General features: G+C 35.7%; 1 protein-coding gene across 4 annotated transcripts in view; it reads left to right on the plus strand.

The window, feature by feature from the left end:
- tws (protein phosphatase 2 regulatory subunit tws) overlaps positions 1-22,616 on the plus strand; it is an 860,194-nt gene that overhangs the window by 792,438 nt on the left and 45,140 nt on the right. For 3 of the 4 annotated variants that reach the window (XM_069839362.1, XM_069839363.1, XM_069839364.1), the window contains 3 exons: positions 10,551-10,806; positions 19,781-19,846; positions 20,254-20,351. In XM_069839362.1, the coding sequence (XP_069695463.1) occupies positions 10,719-10,806; positions 19,781-19,846; positions 20,254-20,351 (252 nt within the window). In that variant the 5' untranslated portion in view covers positions 10,551-10,718. Of the gene's footprint in view, positions 1-10,550; positions 10,807-19,395; positions 19,587-19,780; positions 19,847-20,253; positions 20,352-22,616 lie in introns of those variants that run through there. The other variant, XM_069839365.1, reaches the window with a different exon arrangement.

Raw genomic sequence — 22,616 nt, forward strand, 5'->3', positions numbered from 1 at the left:
CTGTAAATTCAATCTTCACTTCTGCCCGATCCGAAAAGATAAAATTACTCAGACATACTATCTACTGTCCGTCCAAGTGGTTATGTCGTAGGGTCGTAGAAATGGATGTAATTACGTGACAGTTAATTGCTTAACGAGGCCCTTTTATTTAAGTTATTTTAAACAGTTGTATGATATTACGTAGACGTCCAATTCCTAACAGAAATTAATGTTTTCAGAAGAGAGCTAAGACAGCCCAGCCACTAGCTGGCGAATAAAACTAGTGGGGGAAACCGGTATACGACGTAGGCAAATGGACGACAGTACCTGTGCGAAAATGGTTCAATATTGAAAGCTCTTTCGTCACTGGAAAACGCGAACATATTTTTGGAACGTACTGTTTACTATGACCGTAAGGCTACTATATGCGGTCTTGAATCTGTGTGGAAGGGGTGGGAGTGAAGTACATTCAAAAACTCAGGTACAATAAAAATTGAAGTAAAAATAAAATGATGTCCCTGTATTACCGGTTGTTCTGTATGGTTGTGAAACTTGGACTCTCACTTTGAGAGAGGAACAGAGATTAAGAGTGTTTGAGAATAAGGTTCTTAGGAAAATATTTGGAACTAAGAGGGATGAAGTTATAGGAGAATGGAGAAATTACACAACGCAAAACTTCACGCATTCTTCACCTGACATAATTAGGAACAATGTAATCCAGACTTTTGAGATGGGCAGGGCATGTAGCACGTATGTGGAAATCCAGAAATACATATAGAGTGTTAGTTGGGAGACCGGAGGGAAAAAACCTTTGGGGAGGCCGAGACGAGGATGGGAGGATAATATTAAAATGGATTTGAGGGAGGTAAGATATGGTGATGGAGACTGGATTAATCTTGCACAGGATAGGGACTGATGGCGGGCTTATGTGAGAGCGGCAATGAACCTGTGGGTTCCTTAAGAGCCATTTGTAAGTAAGTAAGTATGTGCTTCAGTTCCCAATACTGCACATTTAAAATACAAAACTAATATTCTTTCAATCATTTGTTATCATAATATACTGCTCTCTTAAATTGACTGAGCATATTGGGATTAAATCAATGGCTTTCCCAAAACACGCTATAGATGCTTCATATAAAACAGTTTTTATCTAGAAAAGAAAACAAAAACGAGCAAAATTGTATTAAACTTTTTTGTTTGAAATATCTCAAAGAATAACCCCTTGAAATTAATGACACTACTTACGGTTCACTCCGTATCGAGCGCGCAATAGGCCAATGTAAGCATTATATTCTTCTATTTTGATCATTCTTTTGGTGCCATCCACTAATTTAGAATAAAATTGTCGTTGTTTTCGATCTTACAAGGATTTGTATTTTTTCGAGTGGGGTTAAGTACCCTACCAGTTCGGTAGCAGGGGTCGCAAACAGAACTCTCGCTCAAAAGTGGGTCGCGCCTGTTCTAAGGAAACCTACTGGATGCATGTGTCCCTAAACATGGCTTTTTATAACTATCATACTTTTTTGTATCTGTTGTGAATTTATCTTTGTACTTGTATTTTTTCTCACTTATTACATTTTTGCATTTGTATTTTTTTGTATTTGTATTTGTAATTTTATTTCTGTTTCTTATTTACTTCTTCTCTCTGCATTTATTTATTTATTTATTTATTTATTTATTTATTTATTTATTTATTTTATTTATTTTTGCAATCTGGTGGTGTGACGAGAAGGTCTGATGGCCTTCACTCCATCAGATTAAATAAATAAATACTTTCTATGTACATCAGCGAATAGGGATTATAAAGAATGGACACTGAGCGAATTTTCCTGTGTTTTGTTTCTCTGTGCGCCAGCGGCTAGTTCCACTTTCAAGCGCTAGAGGTAGTGTAATCGAGCATACGCTAAGATAATAGAGTTGAGACACAGGATCCAAACATCGCCTACCTTATTGCATAATCCAGTAACGCTTTGCTTCAAATAAATTCAAGTTAACAGCTTTTCCTTATTTCTCAGTGACAAACTAGTTGTAATAATAATATTTTATATTTCAGATATCATAAATTATATTATAAAATAATATAATACATTATAAAATTAAGTATCGAATTCGTTTAATATTTGTATATAATATTATATAGGTATATGGTTTTACTTCTCGTAAGAGTTTTGTTTTTCCATTTTCAGCGCTATCAAATCATTACATATTTTAATTGTTGTTGGGGTCAACGTCTCAACTCTCATTATAAAGGAACTCTAGAGTCTAGATATTACAGTTAATGAAGGATTTTTTATTTTATGGATCCAATTTATTTTATTTGAGTACATAATGTACCTAGATGTATTAATTATGTGTTATATTTCCGCTGTGTCGACTGCTAGCTGTTTTGATGTCAGCGCCAACTCTAGGGAGAAAGCTGAATCTGACGCTCTAGCTGGCTTGAAGGTCATTGAAATCGGTCCGGCTACATCAAAGGTACCGACGCGAAGTGTCCATTCTTTATAATCCCTATTCGCTGTGTACATTATAAAATATGCTCGAATGATTTTCATTTTATCACGTCTTTATATCTGTTGTAGATATTATATTTGAATGGAATTTATTAGCTCCGCTTTTCACATATTACGTATATATATTTTTTAAGTTGGTTATTTAACGACGTTGTTTCAACTATTAGGTTATTTAGCGTCGATGAGGTTGATGATAGCGAGATGGTATTTGACGAGATGAAACCGAGGATTCGCCATAGATTACCTGGCAATCACTTTACGGTTGAGGAAAACCTCGGAAAAACCCAACCAGTTAATCAGCCCAAGCGGGAATCGAACCCGCGCCCGAGCGCAACTTCAGACCGGCAAGCAAGCGCCTTAAGGGGAGAGGATAGTAATTTTTAAAACTTTTTTCTTATTTGGTGTAAAATATTAATTTTTTGTATGTAGAGAGCTCATGGCTATAGCAACTCAACAAAATATAAATATTTTGAATAAATTATTTGGGAGCCAGATTTGAAAAAAAAAATGTACCCAATGCAGGATTTTACTAAACTCGATATATCTAAGCCATTTTTAAAGATAAATTCAAACACTATGTTACAATTTATTTGTAAAAGCACGCTCTACAAACTGTCTGTAACAGAAATTTGATATTAGTTCCTACATTTGTAAAATAAACAATTAAAATTTAATAACATTTTTTTTATTTTCTTTCTTGCAAACAGAGAGACTTATTTTTTAAATGAAATCAATTAGGGAAATTCCGTTACAGAGAAAAGTTTCCCAGTAGTCTAGAATGTGTATTCTAAATTTCATTCATATATCTTTAATAGTTCAAAAATTATATCGATTTTTGTCTCGCTATGTAGCGAAAAAAGTAAAGCTCCAGAAACAGCAATCAAAGGGGGTGTGATTTAATAATCCAGAGCGCAGGAACTTGAAAAATGGCGTCTCAACATCCAATAAGGGCACAGATACCCACACAATGTTATACAATGTATTCCACACACATCACAGAGTATTTTAAAGAAAAATTTGGTTTTGAAAAAAAAATGAAGTTCCGGAAACAACAAACAAAAGGGCGGTGTGATTTAAAAATCCAGAGCGCAAGGAAGTTTAAAAATGGCGTCTCAACAACTGATAAGGGCACAAATACCCACAAAATATTATACAATGTATTCTACACATATCACAGAGTATTTTAAGGAAAAAAATTGTTTTTTGAAAATTTACTCATTTTTCACCAAAAAATACCATCCTCTTCCCTTAACAGATAACATTGTCGTGCGGGTTTTCGGCTTTGCGGGCGCTGTTAGTGTCGCTTTCTCGATCGTTGTTCATCTCTAGTGTCCACCATTACAGATCAGGTACACGCACGCAATCTCTACAGTAGGGAAATGAATCTCCGGTTATCTGCCGAGAATCGAACGAACGTGAACCTGTCTCTATTTTTAACTGGAAACGGTATTACGAGAATCACAGATGATGATGATGATGATGATGATTATTATTATTATTATTATTATTATTATTATTATTATTATTATTATTATTATTATTATTATTACCATGGTGATGGCGATAAATTTCAACACATACAAGTATCAGTAATATATTACAATAATTTGGCTACAATTGCTGAATTATAAGAATTGCACAATGATTTATTGAAATTATTTCCATTATTCATTTTGTTCAGTAGGAAGCTAGCGCTGTTCTCACTCAGAGATCTGGAAATCGTCTTCTCAAGTACACATATTGGACAGAGATTAGATTAGATGTGCCGAGCGCTTCCTCTTGTAGATCCGTGGCGCTCTTCCTCCTATACGACGTAATAATAAGCTTCGATTCTTCCCTATTAATCTCTGCCCTGTGTACTTGGCCGCATAACCCAATGACGTTGCACGATTCGTTCCATAGTCTACGAAGCTCTGCAAGAGTTTTGAGTGACGTATCTGTTAGGTGAAGGTATGAGTTCCTCTTAGTTGTAATAATTCCGTATGTAACGTGAAGTTTGAAGAAAGGGAGATTAATAATATGAAGGTGAAGAAGAAGGAAGAATAGGAGAAAGAGGGGAAGGCAAAAAGAAAAAGAAGACGGAGAAAGAAAACTAGAAGGGGACGAAAATAGTGGAATAGCAGATGAATAAATATGATAAGGAAGAGGAGAAGGAAAAGAAAGAAATGAAGAAGGAAGACAAATAGATTAATTGAATGAAGAAGAAAGATAACTGCAGGATGTGCAGATGAGAAAATAATAAGGAAATGAGAAGAAAAGAACAGTTAATAAAAGATAAAGAAGAAAAGGAAAAATGTGACGAAGAAAGATGAGAAGAAAGAGTTAAAAGAACGAAAGAGAAGGAAAATGAAAAATAAAGGGAAGATAAAAATTAAGAAAATAAAAAAGGGATAGTGGGGGCTCGTGATAAAATATTGCTGTTGTTCACAATTTTGTGTTCCAAAGCCGAAGAGAACTTGAAATAATTAGTCAAAATTCATAGGTTTAATATAAATGTCATGGTTCTAATGCCTCACTATCGAAAAAAGACCATGTATAATTTCAAAATGTATGTTACCGTTACCGTTAAAACCCGAAATCCGTGCCTCAGAAGTTAAATAGCAAATCAATATTCTGAAGAACGAAAAACTATTTTACATTTTAAAGGTCTTCATGAGAGTTTTAATTGTTGATAAGGAAAAAACTAAAATGGAATATTTTCCTATAATAGTTGTTGATATTGATAATAATTGTTATAAATCTCTTCTCTTCTCTTCTCTTCTCTTCTCTTCTCTTCTCTTCTCTTCTCTTCTCTTCTCTTCTCTTCTCTTCTCTTCTCTTCTCTTCTCTTCTCTTCTCTTCTCTTCAACTAGTTACAAGTTACGAAATGTTACTATTTTGTTGAGTCAGATACACTCTGCAGGAATATGAAATGTATAATATTGTCTTATTATTTTATGAAATTCTGTAACGCAATAAATTTTAAAACTGTGTTTCTTTAATCAAGAATTATCTCCCGTTATTTCTTGAGTCAGATACACTTTGCAGAAAAATGAAATGTAAAATATTTATCTTATTGTATGGAATTCTGTTGTGCAATAAATTGTAAAACTATGTTACTTTAATCAAGAATTATCTCCCGTTATTTCTTGAGTCAGATACACTTTGCAGAAAAAGTGAAATGTAAAATATTTATCTTATTGTATGGAATTCTGTAGTGCAATAAATTGTAAAACTATGTTACTTTAATCAAGAATTATCTGCCGTGTTGGACCATAAAATAGAGATTTTCTGAAGTGACTAACTAGCCAACGAACTTAGATTTCAAACTAGTACTGTTTCATCTCAACCAGCGTAGACTAGCTTCCGTGAATGCAAGTCATTATACAATACGAGCATACAGGCAGGCTTTCTCGGGTCCCGCCTGGACTGGACTTATAAGACCCGGGCTGAATGGGCCAGTCTCAACTTATAACCTGCTGTGCAGCTGCACCGGAACCCAAGCTTGACGGTAGGCAGTTACGGGCGTGAGTCTTGTCTCATTTGCCGGTCTCTACCCACTGCCACTGATATCTACCAAACTTTGAACAAATCGTGAGGAATACGCACGTGGCGGGCGGCCGATTCGGCATCACACAAACACAGCAGATTCCCTATTTTAAAGATGGAGATGATAATGAAAGGAGAATTGTTGAAAGTGTTGGTGGAATGACAAGGGAAAAACGCGACCACCCCGACGGAAACCATTTGCAATGTCTGTTTTGTCCAGCACAATTTCAATCACGATCAGGCTGGGGTTCGAATCTTGGCCGCCCGTCACTCTTTCATCAAAACCGAGGATTCATCAGATATATATTATGTTCTTTTTTGTTCGTTAATATGCGATATTCCAGATTATGACTCCTATTGGCTATTGCGCATTGTTGTCGTTGGCTTATCTCGTTTTGTTCATAATCAAGTGACACAAAACGGCTGAAAGTTTTAATCCCACGTTTTCAGTGACTGCAATCACTGCTACTTATTCATCCTTTAATTATAGTGTCTTAATGTATTCTCATTCATTTTTAAAGTAAAGTTTGTTTGAAAGGTTGCATATATATCACACAAGGTCGTTTACTGTAGATAAAGCGTAAGTATGTTTTCCTTCCACTCTGAAGGCAAATATAGACAAATACACCACGTAACAAATACGACTGGCGGTGAATATGTTATCTGAACATTTAAGTGCTTACATCCAGAGTAATAACATTTCTAGGCAACATAAATTACCTGGTCATTTGAATTCTCTGGTTACACACTTTTTCTGTCTTAAGATAATTGTAAAGATGATGGTGTTGAACATAATGTTGCTTATTAATTATTACCCTGAAATATTGTTTCAGTGCAGGTTCTATAGGACAGGTTTCTGCAGGCTCTTTAAGCTTTATGGAGCTTATTATTCAGAAAGGATGAAAAACACATGTGAAGTTCGTAATTCTGAACCGAAATCCAATCGTAATTACTACTGTAAACTTATCGTATTCAATTAGAGTCTAGTTGGACAAAAGAGAAGGCCTGCTGGCCTTAACTCTGACAGATTAAATAAGTTTATTATTATTATTATTATTATTATTATTATTATTATTATTATTATTATTATTATTACAGTATTATAATTGAATAATTTCGAGGGAAAAATTGTTCCGGGGCCGGGCATCGAACCCGGGACCTTTGGTTAAACGTACCAACGCTCTACCAACTGAGCTACCCGGAAACTCTACCAGACACCGATCCAATTTTTCCCTCTATATCCACAGACCTCAAAGTGGTCTAACAACCGTCAAGCAACCAAACAGTGAGTGCACACTAACTCTGTGTAACTTAAATTGTAGTTTTCTGTTCCCTCGAAATTATTAAAATCAACTTTACAGGAAGTTATACCTGAAAGCTTGATTTGCATAATATAAGTTACTGTTCGTTAACAGAAAACCACAATTTAAGTCACACAGAGTTAGTGTGCACTCATTGTTGCTTGACGGTTGTCAGCCCACTTTGAGGTCTGTGGATATAGAGGGAAAAATTGGATCGGTGTCTGGTAGAGTTCCCGGGTAGCTCAGTTGGTAGAGCGTTGGTACGTTTAACCTTCGGCGTGAGGAATCACGCACTCTTTGATATTGACCTGGTTGTTCTTGATAACCAAAAGTCTAGGGGATTTAGGTTTGGGGAACGAACAGGCCAAGGTGTGGGGTCTCTCCGATCAATCCAGCGGTCCTGAAATGTCAGCGTCAGGTGTTCACGCACATTGCGGAGAATATGTGATGGTGTGCCATCATGCATGAACCACATCTGTAGTCTTTGCAAGGTAGGCAATACGTTAATAATAAAGTCCTGATAACGAGTCCCAGTTAATCTCTGTGGTAGCACGATGGTCCTTAATCTATCGCCAAGAACGCCTGCCCATACGTTGATTGAGAATCGGTGCTGATGCCTTATTTCTTCAACTGCATGGGAATTTTCATCAGCTCACACATGCTGATTACGAAAATTCACAACACCATCTCTGCTTAACCCCGCTCATATCCGCAACAAAACTTTTGTTTTCAGTATTCCTTGCGGCGTATCAGTATTCCATCAACTACGATATGATTATCTTGTAGTCTGCTGTATTGTAGGACAGAAAAATGCATTGCCATAAATGGACGTCACATTGAGCACCTCCTATGAACAAGTGTTTAGATCTCAGAAAGTATGTGTTGTAAGACCCATGTTTATTAGACATTTTCTTCTTGTTTTGATGATACTATCACCTCCTAAAATATTGAATACTTTTTCTTAACACCCTGTATAATTCAATTGTTAGTGACCGTAGGCGCAGAATGAAAGAAAATAACATTGTGACTTCTGCTGTGTCTTCATTCCACAAATAGAAAGAGCAGAAGTTGCATAATACAAATAAAGTTTTCTTCTCAGTGTTATAATGTTGTGTTTAATGTACAATAAATTTATGTATCAAACCATTTATTTCTACATCTCGATTACACAACTTTTAATACTGTATCACTTCAGAATGTGTTGGTAAGACTTTCCTGTGTTAAATTTCAACGCACCTCGTTAACATGTTTCGACCTATTTATGGGTCATCTTCAGAACTGGTCGTTGTTGGTCTTGGCGCCACTTTTTCTGTTTCCTGTGAGGGTGTGTTCCTGTGGTATAGTGTAGAGTCAAAGAGTGTGTGTGTTTTGAAGTTGAGTTGTGTGTTGAGAATTTCGTTGGGGTGTGTTTTTGTGTGTCTGTATATTTCATATTGTTCTAGTGTGTTTAGTTTCTGGCTTTTTGGTTGGATGTGTAGTATTTCCATGTCTGTGTTGATGTCTCTGTAGGTGTGGTTAGCATTTTTGATGTGTTCTACATATATGGAGGTGTTTTGTAATTTTGTTATGGCTGTGATGTGTTCTATGTAACGTGTTTGAAACGATCTGCCTGTCTGTCCTATGTAGAAGTTGTTGCAGGTGTTACATTTGAGTTTGTTTACGCCTGTGTGGTTGTATTTGTTTGTTTGTGTTGTTTGTGTGTTGAGATATTTTTGTAGAGTGTTATTTTTTCCGTATGCGATGTTGTAATTTAATTTCTTGAATGAGGTTGCAATTTTGTGTGTGTTTTTGTTTTCGTATGTTAGTGTGGTGTATTTTTTTGTGTTCTTGTGTTTGTGTTGTATTCTTATGTTTTTTGTGATTATGTTTTGTCTTACGTATTATGTTGTCTATTATGTTAGGGTTGTATCCGTTTTCTGTGCTATGTATTTGATTGTGTTTAGCTCTTCGTTGTAATCTTGTTGGTTCATTGGTATGTTGAGTAGTTTGTGTATCATTGTTCGGAATGCAGCTTGTTTGTGGTTGTGCGGGGTGGTTGGATGTATTGTGTATATGTGTTGTTGTTGTTGGTTTTCTGTATACTTTAAATTTAACACAGGAAAGTCTTACCATACATATTCCATTTATTTCATTATTTTGAAGCCTAATACGTAATGTAAAGGTTATTTTGTGCGAGATCGTGCGTATTTGCTTGTTTTCCGCACAGAACCAATACGCGGTAAGTGTGAAATACCACATTCAGTATTCCCAACGTAACACACATAACCATTTCCCTCTTCTTACCGCTTAAGCGCGAAATTCATTTTACTGCTTTAGGCTTTTAACATATTATTTTTAGAGACGTTTAACATAGTAATAATTATAAATTGGAAATTTACCACTGCAATTTCACCTAAATTGCACTGTTAATTATTGTTTTTAAATATTTGCAAAAATTAAGTAAACTCTAAATCATTACATAACCTTACCGTTTGTTTTAAGTTCGCATTTATTGACTGGTGGGGAAAAAAAGACAGACGTATATCATATCCTGCTGGAGTATAGTAAACACAGAAAACATTTTAAAGCAACAATGTTGAAGATAGATATTTTTGTTTTGCAAATTCGCCGTCATTGAACAGAAACCAAGATGGAGATTTCATTGCAACTAATTAGAAATTCCTCTTTCAGGTATGTAATAAACGATCTTCGCACAAAATAATGTACGATACACGGGCGGTATGTTTTCTTTCAATTCTCGGAAATTAAAAAATCTCAGCTACGTTTCGCTTTTTCAAACTTTTCCTCGAACATGAAAACTTCAACATACCGCTCTTGTAACGCATATTACTATTGTCACGTGAAAAACCCTTTCCAATTCATACCATATCATTGTGAATATTTTACAACTAATTACCGATAAAACACGAAATACAATATTTTACCACTTTTTTTTCTCAAAATTAATGCGAAATTCTGTAGTTTCTAGTCCATGATGTAAGCTACTCGTCGACTGCAACACAAAGCAAGTAAACAGCAAACAACTGCGGTGACACCGTCTTAGGAATAACTAGAACACAGTAGTTCAATGGAGCACGACCCACGCCGCCTCCTATTGTACACAATAGAGGGACTCTAGAACACAGCTAACCTGAAACCACTTGCCTAGTTGCGTCTCTCCCATCGGGCACTAAGTTTCGCTGCCTGATTTTCATCATTGTGGGCCTGATGTCATTCATTTTTTATGTTTCAGATATCTGTCCGGAAACGTGAAAGATAGTGGGTGCAACAATCAAGTTACAAAATACGTCAAGTGGCGGGGGTCGGTGTCTGGGGGTCGCCCCCCTCCACAAAGAGTGGAAGTCGGACTGGGAGCTACTTTTCTCGTGGAAGGACAACTCCGACGCGCACCGGCAAGCCGATGGTGAAGTCAGCTGCAATGATCAGGCAATCCAGCCTCACGAAGCTGGGTGTCATGATCAACACTGCTGTCAACAGCAAACGCAACAGTAAGTCTCCGGCTCACATCAGTTGCCTGTCATTAGATCCAAGGTTCGTGGGTTCATATTCGGGCTAGGGGCGTGGATTTTAAAGGTAATAAATAGAGCCCAGTGTTTGGTCACTGACCCACCGTAAATAGATGAGTAGTCTATACTGTTTTTGCTGTAAGAAAAATCCAAATGTAAACACAAGCACCAAGGTATATGGATTTACTATAAGGTAGAGCCACTCGGCAATTTCCGCTAGCAGACGAACTCGTGACGTCACTTCGGAAGCTCGTTAGCCACGGGAAGCATTATGGCCTCCTAGCACAGAAGTATTTGTAACAAGTTATCGCACAAAATTCTTTTAAACGACAATTTGTTTTTTGTTTAACTTTTATTTGTGAGGAAAAATGTACCACTCACAAAAGGAAACTATATAAAGAGTGTCTTATCCCTATGTGTTACAAGTAATTTCATCTTCTAAACTGGAGAAGAGTTTGTACGAAATAATATTTTTGTATCAGAAAATATAGTTACCCTTCATAAGAAATGTTCGTTATTAAATAGAACAATTACATAGTGAATGCTAATAATTTCCTAACATAATAACAATGACAGAAAACATAACACATTAATAAATATTATTAGAACATGCAGAAATAATAAAGCCATGGGTAGGCCTAATTATTTCTGATAGTAGGCCTATGTATTTTAATTAATATAGGCACATAATTTTTCCATATATATTACTATATCATTAGTCCTATATTTTCAAATACTCGTTATAATACACATTAAGCTGATTATTAACATAACTCACTTAAAGCTATAAACTATATTAAATGTTACAAACATATTATGCTTGACATCTTTGGACCTAGATTGGCTCTAGAGCCCTTTCAGCCTCATTTAAAATTACCATGACTCCACGGGGTGAAGTCGGTTGGAGAATAAAGCTAGCCACCTCATGCCATTCATTGACTATGAATATGTGAAGTTGTGAACACTTTATTATGTTTGAAAATAGGCTGCATATTTTCAAACACAATAATCATTAAGTAGATATTTATATCACATACCTTTTCTTCCTCCCTGAAGATTGGAATGAATTCTTCTCTCTTGTCAGCGCCTAGCAGAAGCTTGCCATTTACGTGCCTTCTTTCTTTGTAGTTCCGCTGCTCTTGCAGTCTTCGCTGCCGTATTCAGTGAACGAATGCGGATAAATGTCCTTGTTCTTGTATATATTTTAATTATTAATGGATGTACATGTGGAAACTTCTGTGCGAGAATGTTACACATGCCCTTAATGACGTTGCAGCAGTTTAATTTATCACCATGCACTCCTACAAACACTACTTCAAACTGTTTCACTGTGCATAGCCATTCATCTGATGGTTTGAGCAGACCTCCTCGAGACAGTTTTTCAATCCAGCCCTGATGTACCGGCAATGCATCTGGTGTAACACTAATTAATTGGCCTGTAGGATCCCCTAATGATCTATCTACTTCACGACAGCGAAAAGCAATATAGCCAGCCAAATATCGTATACCTTCGCTGTAAAATTCAGAAACATTTTGTATGACTCTTGCTTCAGGAAGGTTTTCAACAGTAATTTCTGAAATTTCAGAATCATTTTCTATCATTGCCAATGCCTCTGTCATGTCTGGTAGAAGTCCTGCAAAAAGGTTAGAAGTAAGATAATCAATTGTATCTGCTTCTAGTTCAACAGCTGAGGAATTGAACGAAATGTCTGAAATGTTGCGACTCATTATAAGCAGCCTCAAACGGTTTTTAAATTCTACTGGAAGGGGATGGTCGTAAGTGCGTCCCAATGCTCTTATTTGAGAGAAAAGATTTTCAAGGCAGTCTTGGTTCAGTCTAGCAGTTAAGATGTAGCTTAGCCCATACAATTTTCTGTGGTCAGAAAAACAACCTAATAAAGATCTAATGGACATTATAAAACCTCTCTGAAAAGGAAGCAGTGAAGTGTTCTTGCCAACTCTCATTTTTTCACACATGGTATGAAATGTCCTTAGGATATTCTCTTGGTCTTTAAAATGTATGCCAAAACCACTTGCAATGGAAATTTGTTCACTGTCCGGAATCCTAGAATTGAAAATATCAAAAACATCATTAACAAGTTTGAAATATTCTGATGCTTCATGTTCATTTGGCAAGAGGTAACTAATGGCTTTTGCAACGTGATTTGAAAATAATTCACATGCAGGACGGACACGCTGTCGGTCTCTACCTGATACCATTAGATGGTTATATTTCAGTTTCGGGCAGATTTTTATTTCACCTCCATCCATAGATAAAATATTCTCGATAATGGTTTTGTTAATTATCTTCCCACTGGGTAAAGTAAAACCATCGTCAATGAAGTGGTTTCTCAATAATTTTATCATGTGTGGCACATCTTGGAAAACCCATATGCGCTTGGTGTCATCACTGGGGTTATCAAAACAACTTTTCTTGTGATCTACTTCCAAATCCTTCCAGACTCTCTTGTTTTTCCCACCCATGTCACTTACAACTCCCACAATAACAACACCCACCTTTTGCACTTCTAAAATGATTTCTTTTAGCAGTGATCCTGTCATTGTAACGTCAAAATAAAAAAATATTGGCTGCTTCCAATTACTGCATAGCGCTCGAACCATTACGACTTGTGCCTGGCTGTGGGGCCCATAAACTTTATCCTCATCTTGGTCATAGCACACTCTTGCATCCACATTCATTTCATCAAAACTCAGGATACATAAAAGTTCATTTTTTGTTAAATTCTTGCATTGAGTTTGCATCATAAATAAAACATCACTTAATATGCCAGGCCTGCACTTAAAGGAATTGGAAACCCAGCGCCTTAGAGTTGACAGTGATGGTAAGGGGATTCCTACACTTTGCCTTAAATATATGTAGCATTTCCTCGATATTGAGCGGAGTGTCAAGGCTCTGCTTATATCTTCTCTTGTCCATTTTGGCTTCTTTTTTGTCACCAACAAGTTCTTGATCTGGTTTTCTGTACAAATTTTTCTCAAAACAATGGAAACTCTCTCTTTTACCTTTGCATTAATTCTGTTCTCAAGTTGCTGTATATGTTTACTTTTCCTGCTCAGAGCCAAGGTCAGTGACTTATTTTTAAGTTTTAACTTATTCATTTCAGTCTGCATTTGTTTATTATCTTTCTCTAATTTGTCTAACCGTGCTTTCAAATGTCTTTCTGAGTCACTAGTGCTATCTGTAATTGTACCAACATCAAACTTCTTCTTCTTGGGTGATAGTGTCTTCAATCTCTCAAGCCCTCACTTTCTTGAATGTCGATTAATCTGCCTTGTCTGTCTGTCACTTACCGTAATTTGTGGTGACTCTGGCTGGTGTGAAGATGAAGCCTCTATATTCATCTTGTTTGGTCTTGAATCGATGTCCAGATGCAATGAAGGAACTGCAGAAATTTTAAGCATCTTTTTAGGTTTAATGTTCAAGAGCTCGGCTTTCAGGTCCCTCTCATAATCTTCTGGTAGAAAATGAACACTACACACGGTGGCATTTTTAATGTTGATTTTGTCTTTCCTTCTGCAAGCATGAATCCATTGCTTACAAACACTGTCATCCTTGGGAAAGGTGTGGTGAATCAAATCTGAACCTTTAGTCTTACGATTATAATTTTTACACGAAAACACTGCGCAACCGGGCATGGTAAATAATGCAATATGTTTTTAGGCACAAAATATTTACAATAAACTAATTAACTTAATACCACGTGGGCTAACTTAAATACATAACCTATATACTACGATTATAAAACACGTGAAAGCCCGAATTAACAACAGTAACTGCTATAAATATAATTCAGTTCATTATAACACATTTTTATTTGGAAATATTCCACTATGAGTGCAGATTTGTCACATTTAGGGCACACGTAACCAGAATCACTGCTAGAAAACAACTTATAGCTTGCTTTTAATTCATACTGCCAATTCTTTAGCTTCCTCGGTGACATCATGCGTCAACTGTCTAAAATTTACGTGTCTGCGCATAGCCGTATGAGCACCCCCTGCACAAGCACGTTGGTGTCGTAACCGTGATTGGCTGTCAGTCGAAATACTCACACGACGCAGGAAAATATAGTTCCATATTTGGAAACCATATTCTTGTATTATGTGAAAATAAAAAATTTAATTCTAGTTGTTAAATACGATGAAACATGTAACTTCACTTATATGTAAAACGCTATGTAAAAGAAAAGCTACGTTTATATTTTGTTATATACTATGAACGCGGTTGAATATCAAAAGTAATACCGAGGTAGTCTGTTCTTATAACTAGGGATCGGATTTTTATGTAATTACATATTATATTCCTTTCAACGTCATCGTATATAAATAACAAATCTTTGCCAATCTCGTAATTACCATTAATATATTAAAATTTGATGCATATTTTTACATATTTACCCCACATTGCATATTATGGCTTGGTATTACATAAATCTACATATTTAGGAGTTTTATTCATTTTTACTTCTCTAAAAGGGGGAAAAAAACTTCTGGTAGGTAAGTTTCCAATTTGAAATACACAGATTTAAAAAGCCTTTTTAGTATTTACCTATCCAAGGAAGGATATATTTCGGGACGAAACATGGCGTCCTTAGTTCCAGGAAGTAATAGAATCACTCACCCCATACCGCCCACTGTAAATATGAGTGAACAAAAGGCAACCTTTCTCATACAACTACCTCGTATTCTAAAAATCACTCAGAAAGTAGCGTTGCGGTGGAGTGGGACAAGGACGACATGATTTGTCTCGAACTATAATTGTTCTGCACACGTCTTAAAAAGCCGTTCCCATACAATTTGCAACCTTACCCAACCTCTTTCTAATCCTTCCAGGGAAAACCCGTGTCAAGTCTGACATGAGCCGCAATAAAGTAGCCGACTTTTGAAAAGAAGCTGGAGTGAAGGAACAAACTGGAAAGATGTTGAAAGATTAAAATAAATAGCTTTTCAGGTTATTGCTTGACCTCTTTATTTTAAATTTAGTAGACTTATACGGAAATGGGATTTTCCGAGCAATTAAAAGTATGGATCTCGGCTGGAATAATCCTACCCTTCTGAATGAGACAGGAATGTCACTTTTGAAACAACAGTTTGTAAATGCCTATAGTTTGAGGTTTTAGTAGGTACTTTGTTTTTTACAGGGAGCAGCTAAAATGCATATGTCCCACATCTCCTCTTATTTTCTCCTAATCCAGTAAAGCGAAACAGCAATTGCAGAACATTAAAAATGTATAAAGCATGTGAGTAAATATTTAAATTAATGAACTGGAGCATCATTGTAATTAATAATTACTAATTGTTATGTAATTAGGCCTACATACTGCTACTTTATGCGCAGTCTTACGTATCCTATACCTACCAGATATTGATATTAAATATTTTCATGATTTTACATATTTTAGTACATATTCAGCTTATTTTTCTTACATAAATATGTACATATTTCACACTCTGATATTACATAAAAATCCGGTCCCTACTTATAACAAGCTGGAGTCACTTGAGCTCGTAGTTATTCACGTAAGCACGTGGTAATGTAGCTCGTTGTTCTGCATCCTGGAAGGAATAACTTCTTTGTCCGGCAGCGATTAACCTTATACCTAAGTTTAAAATATTTTAATTACAGTAATTATAAAGTATAAGTTTCCTAAGCAAAGTAATGCATAATAGTGAGGTTAGGTCTACTTGACGGGTAACAGGAAATGTTTAAAACATGAAACAGAATGTACAACAGTGGGCGGGATCACGTACTGAGAATGTATGGCGCCAAGCTGCGGCCAATGAAGCCTCACTTCAGTCACGTACTATTGTTTACATTAGCATTTTTCTTGCAGCGAAAATATTAGGGCTATAGTTATAAAGACGGCCATGTCCATGTGTCAAAAATTTTCAGTAGGGGCCAAAAATTGTTTTAGCCAACTTAGCAAGTTGAATTTTTTTCTACAATAGGTGGGCAGCTTAGAATAAATAATTTGCTTAATTTAAATATTTCATCGTTCATATATAATTAGGTAGCTGAAAAGTAAAAATGGACGTGGCCAGCTTTGTAACAAAGAATGGGAGTTGATTGTTTTCGTAACATAAATGACAGCACATCCTATGTGTTTCAATAGGGAAACAGAGTGATTAAAAATGACAATACCTGTATGGGGGCGCAGGAGGTTCGTGGGCGCAATAAAAATGTTGAAAACATAAAAAGTTAATATTATTAAATTTTTAATTCCAAAACTGTTTATTTAAGTTATTAAAAATGTTATTTTACCTTTCAAAATATGTTTCAGGGTTGCAAAATTTTAGACAGAGTTACTGACGGTGAGCTTTACCGCTTATCAAAATGTTTAAGTGACCAATATAATAGGGTTTTGATTAATTCTTTCCCTCAACAAATGGTTAGCTTCCGTTTAATTTTGAGAAAGGAAATAAAAAACGTCATAAATAGACCTACCAGACAACTGGCTAAAGCCATTATATGTCAAAATTCAACTTTGTCTACCAGCTTCCCCGACGTTTGTACAGCTTACATTTTATTTACCACATTGCCGTGACGAGTGTGACGGCTGAGAGATCATTCTTCAAAACTGAAGCTAATTAAGAGCTACCTTAGAATAGTACAATGTACAGTCACGAAGCTTGAGTTGTTGAGGGTACTAGAAACAATAGACTGTGCAGGTACTATTTCGCATTGTCTGTGATGAGGCGATAGTAGCGATCCTAGTGTTTAGCAACTATCTATGGATGCATGTTTACTATGTATTGAGCTTCGTGACTGTATACTAGACTGTGGTACAATGTCACAGGAGCGACTCAATGGACTTTCTATTTTAAGCAATGAAAACGACATAGCTCGGGAGACAGATTTTAATCTGGTTATTATCGATTCATTTGCAGCATCGAAGTCCCGAGTAAGTTTTGAAATATTTCGTAAAAAAACAATACATTTTTTAAGCATTTCTTTGACTTTTGTAAAAAGTCGTGTAATGTGTTATAATATTTATAGATGCATTATGCATTTAATTTTTTGTATTAAAAATACTTATGCATAAAATAGATAATACAACCCTCTACATTAAACAAGTGTAAGTTTCTTAACAATGAAGTTCTATGATAACCTGAGGGCTAAGTAGAGGAGGGAGCTAATGGGGACGTAATGTTTAAGCAGCGGGGGAGGGAGGGGGCAACGAAACCAAGCTCCGCCACTGGATTGAGTATTTTAATTTAAATGATCTGACATGGCCTGCAAACAGTTACAACGTAAAAAACTTACCGTTAGGGATTACTTTTGCCTGGGGCAATGTAGCCCCTATTCACGTGAATAGATGCTATTTATTTTTAAGTAGAAAATAAAAATACTGCCAAGGGATTTTACAATAATCAAATGTTGTTATATGTCTTGTATGCCAATACTTTCAACTTACAAAAAAATATACTTACTTGATTTTTTCAATCACCAGTATCAGCTCAGCTGGGAAGAAGGAAGTTTACACAATCTATTCTATTTACTACTTATACAACAACAAATGCACAGGTATCTAACAAAGACCGTTATAAACAATTCTGATAGCGGAAGTTATTCTTAAAACATCTATCATATGGCGCGTAAAAATGGATGATGTGGATGGAACTCGCAGTACGAAAACTTTTTATCGTGTGTGAACCAAAGTAACACGCGCAGGGCCAATCTAACTCAGGTTTACGGTAATTCTTCGTCATGGCAATAAAGATCTGTCCATCAGTGTCATCTATGCACACCCTTTGTGACTTGTTTAACCTCCTTTCTAATCTGTGCTGATGTTCCTCAGTCCCAAAGCCTCAGTCCTATGTTAAAACAATGCCGATAGCTGATTGCTTAAGACAGGCGCTTAGGGTACACTGGCTTTGAAGTAGCGTAGAGGTCAAGGCGTTTCAGCATTGTCTATTCCCTATGTCTCCAATGCATTTAGGCATAGATATATCTTCTTTTACTCTGTAGTTATAATATAGTGGTCCTCTTGTTGTGAGTTAAATCGAGTGACAAGGAAAATGCTATTCACAAATGGAACATTTTTATTTTTATAGTAGGCCTGTACAATAAAATATAAGCTGTCATGGATAGCAACTTATATTTATTTTCAATTTATGTGAAAGTATGATATGTATTATTTATTCGCGGAAATTAAGGGTAGTTGCATATTATTCATATTAATGGCAATAATAAAGTTACTATAAAAATGTCACATTTGAATTCAAGGAGCGTCCGACCTTGGGTCGACCATATGTTTGATACTGCCATCTATCATATGTTTCGTAAACCTTCAGTTCCAAAGAGGTTAGATTCGTGAGCTGCTCGTATTGAATATAACAAACAGAGACGTTCGCTGCGGAATTTCTCATGCGTGATCATTGAACTGTGATCGGTAATATATATTGATGTTTCTGCTGACATATGTTGGATATCTTACTATTGTAAGCGTTATAATTTAACCTCACATTGTTCATTCACTTCGAAATTCTGAGTTCCTTGTAGATTTTGTTTACGCTATGCGATAGTCACTTTTTCTTTGGAATTCGCACCGTATGTGACGTCACAGTCGTTGTTATGCACTCGTGAGTGCCGCCATTGCGTCTGGGTATTTTATATTGAAATGTGACAAATCCCCTTTCATCGGTTTCCCTATTTAACAAAAATCCTCATTAGGCTGTATATACAATTTGGCACAAATCAGAAGATACGGGAAAATAGTCCCCGGTATCTGATATGGCCGGTAAGTATCATATATGCGGTCGATTCTTTGCGCGACCTAATTGGTTCTTATATTTGAAGAAGACGGTTAAGTTTTTATTCTTATTATAATGAATGGTATATATGTGTTGATGATATGTGTGTAATATAAAATATGTGTGGCTTTATATCTTACTTTTCGAAGATCGCTTTGTTTATCAATTATGTGGTTCACAGGTAATGGGGAGATCCAGTGGTGCTTTTCACAGGTGAAAGGGACGCTCGATGACGATGTGACAGAAGGCAAGTTTTAAATCCCAATGCAACATGTGTAGTTTAAATAGTCTTAACCTTCTTAGTGTGATTTTGTATGTGTATTGAATATGTAAATTAGACGATATGCCTACTTAAAAGTGTGGTGTTTTTGACAGGAAGTTTAGTATTTATGTTGCGGAAACCTAAATCGGCCTACTTTAATAAATTATTAGAAGTTTGTAAGTAATATTAGTGGTAATTTGGCGTAAAACTAATAGATATATATCATGCAATTCACTTTTTATAACAAGAAAACGATTTTATAGTACTAATTACTATTTAACGAAGTAGGTCAACTCTGTCCTTGTATGACATTATTGTATTTTACTGAATAATAAGTTTTATATGTGCAAATGACACGACATTATTTGAAGTTCTATTTTTTTTTATTTCAGCTGATATTATATCATGCGTCGAATTCAATCATGACGGTGATCTCTTGGCGACAGGAGATAAGGGTGGCAGAGTGGTCATCTTCCAGAGGGATCCTATTGTAAGTTTCTTTCATATGTTCGTTATTTTTTTAACTTCATTTCAACGTATAATTTACACTGCTTGCGAAGTGTGTTAAAAGTGATTTACACATTCGTTTTTATAGATCAGTTTGTGAAGATGAAATGTGTGACTAATTGCCATTTTTCTAAATTGCATCAACATAAAAAATACTTTAGAGACTTAGCTCACATATGTTGAAATAATTCTGTAGAACGATTGTATAGGATGGGTGTGAACTTAATGGGCGTGGAGTGAATTAAAGCATTTGTAATATAGTGGCGTAAGGAATTTGTGACTCCTGTGATTCATTATCTGTAAATTAACTAAAGATCTTTGTGGAAACTTGTGCACTTTTCCGTGTAATATCAGCACATATTACGTTAAGAACGTTGCATTTCGGCGAACAGTAACTTTGAAGGTGAATTTGAATTTATTTCTTAATGGTGAATTGTTTGAATAGATTGTTCTAATTACTGTAAGTGATATTTTTCCATAAAAATGAAAATGTGAAAAGTATCTGCGATATGGTTTCTTGTGCTCTACTGGTGTACCTCTGTATGTCATTGGTACTTATGTCGTTTCGTCTTCGCACTTTTGCTTTAAGGAATTATGCGTTATTTCCATTGTATTGAGCTCCATTGAGTTCATTTGTTTGCCAAGTTTTACACTTCATTAAACTAAAGCTACTGGTTCCTAAATTTTGTGCTTGAAAATCTAAAGGTCTGTCTTTACTAGGTTGTTATAGTTATAACAATCTTTGGCTATAACACATTAGGGTAATTATTTCCTTCTGTGTCAAATTGAACTTTGGTCAATAAGGCGGACGTCATCGAGGATCAGTGACAGGTTAGGTTTGGCTTGTTCAGGTTTTTGGTATGGCCTACCAAAAGACGTATAATATGCAAGGCGAATCAAAAACCTGAACCAAACTAACCTGTCACTGATCCTCGATGATGTCCGTCATACTGACGAATGTTCAATTTGGCGCAGAAGAAAATAATTACCCACATTAGTAATTGATAATTAATTTGATAGGTACAACTTGTTCTTGCATATAAATTTATAGATTCCCTTTTCAGGAATTTTGTTTTGTCTTATTCATTACTGGCTAGGTTTACTTTCTAAAAATTAGAATTGTATTAGTGTGTGTGTAAACAGATTGGTAGAACAGATTTGTTTCATGAAGGAGAAATTACTGGAGGATAACATTGGCATTTAGTCTATATTTTCCTTCTTTTCAATGACATAAAGTCAATGTTTAAATGTATGTTTAATCAACATCTGAAGACTGGTTGCAACCTCATAAATGACACCAATAAAGCATCACTCATGAGACAAGCCACGAGATAATTGGGTAGGGTGAGCAGCAATACGGTACGGTAAATGTGGTGGTAACATGCTGGAACTACGTGTAATTACTAGACATTTTTCTGAACTTGATTCATATTCTTAAATTTATTAATTTCATTGGTAATTATGAAGAAGATGGAACTGAAGTAAATTAAACACAGAACAAAGTTCTAACCTAACATCGGTTAAAACTTCTCTTTCATATTACTTTACACTGTGCAAAATTGATTATAGACCAAACTTGAATATGGGTAAGCACCACTTGTCATAGTGGTACAGGGTAGAGGTTTGTGGCAAGGTTTACTGTGAGGTAAATTAAATACTAGGGTAATCCAAGTTCTAACCTAACTCACACACCTATTAGGATAAAGCATTTTTATTAAATTAACAGTTCAGTATTATAGAATATTACTATTTGGGACAAAATGAAACGCATTTCTTTAAACATTTTCGAATATCTATCTGTTATGTAGGGAATACAAGGATTTTCTTTCTTGCATTCTGTTACGGATTTATGCAATTAAGCAAGCTAAATATTGACATGAGATTTGACTTGACCACCAATTCCAGCAAGAATATTACTTCATATTTTGTGAAATGTTTCCACCACAATAATATAGGAATTTTCTGGCTAATTACACCTCTGTAAGAATTTTTTTAAACTTGGTTATTTAACGACGCTGTATCAACTACAGGTTATTTAGTGCCGATGGAATTGGTGATAGTGAGATGATATTTGGCGAGATGAGGCCAAGGATTCGCCATAGATTACCTGACATTTACTTTATGGTCGAGAAAAACCTCGGAAAAAACCCAACCAAGTAATCAGCCCAAGCAGGAATCGAACCCGCGCCCGAGCGCAACTCCTGATCAACAGGCAAGCACCTTAGCCAACTGAGCTATGCCGGTGGCT

Source organism: Periplaneta americana, chromosome 11 (genome assembly GCF_040183065.1).
Source record: "Periplaneta americana isolate PAMFEO1 chromosome 11, P.americana_PAMFEO1_priV1, whole genome shotgun sequence".
NCBI classification, from domain to species: Eukaryota; Metazoa; Arthropoda; class Insecta; order Blattodea; family Blattidae; genus Periplaneta; species Periplaneta americana.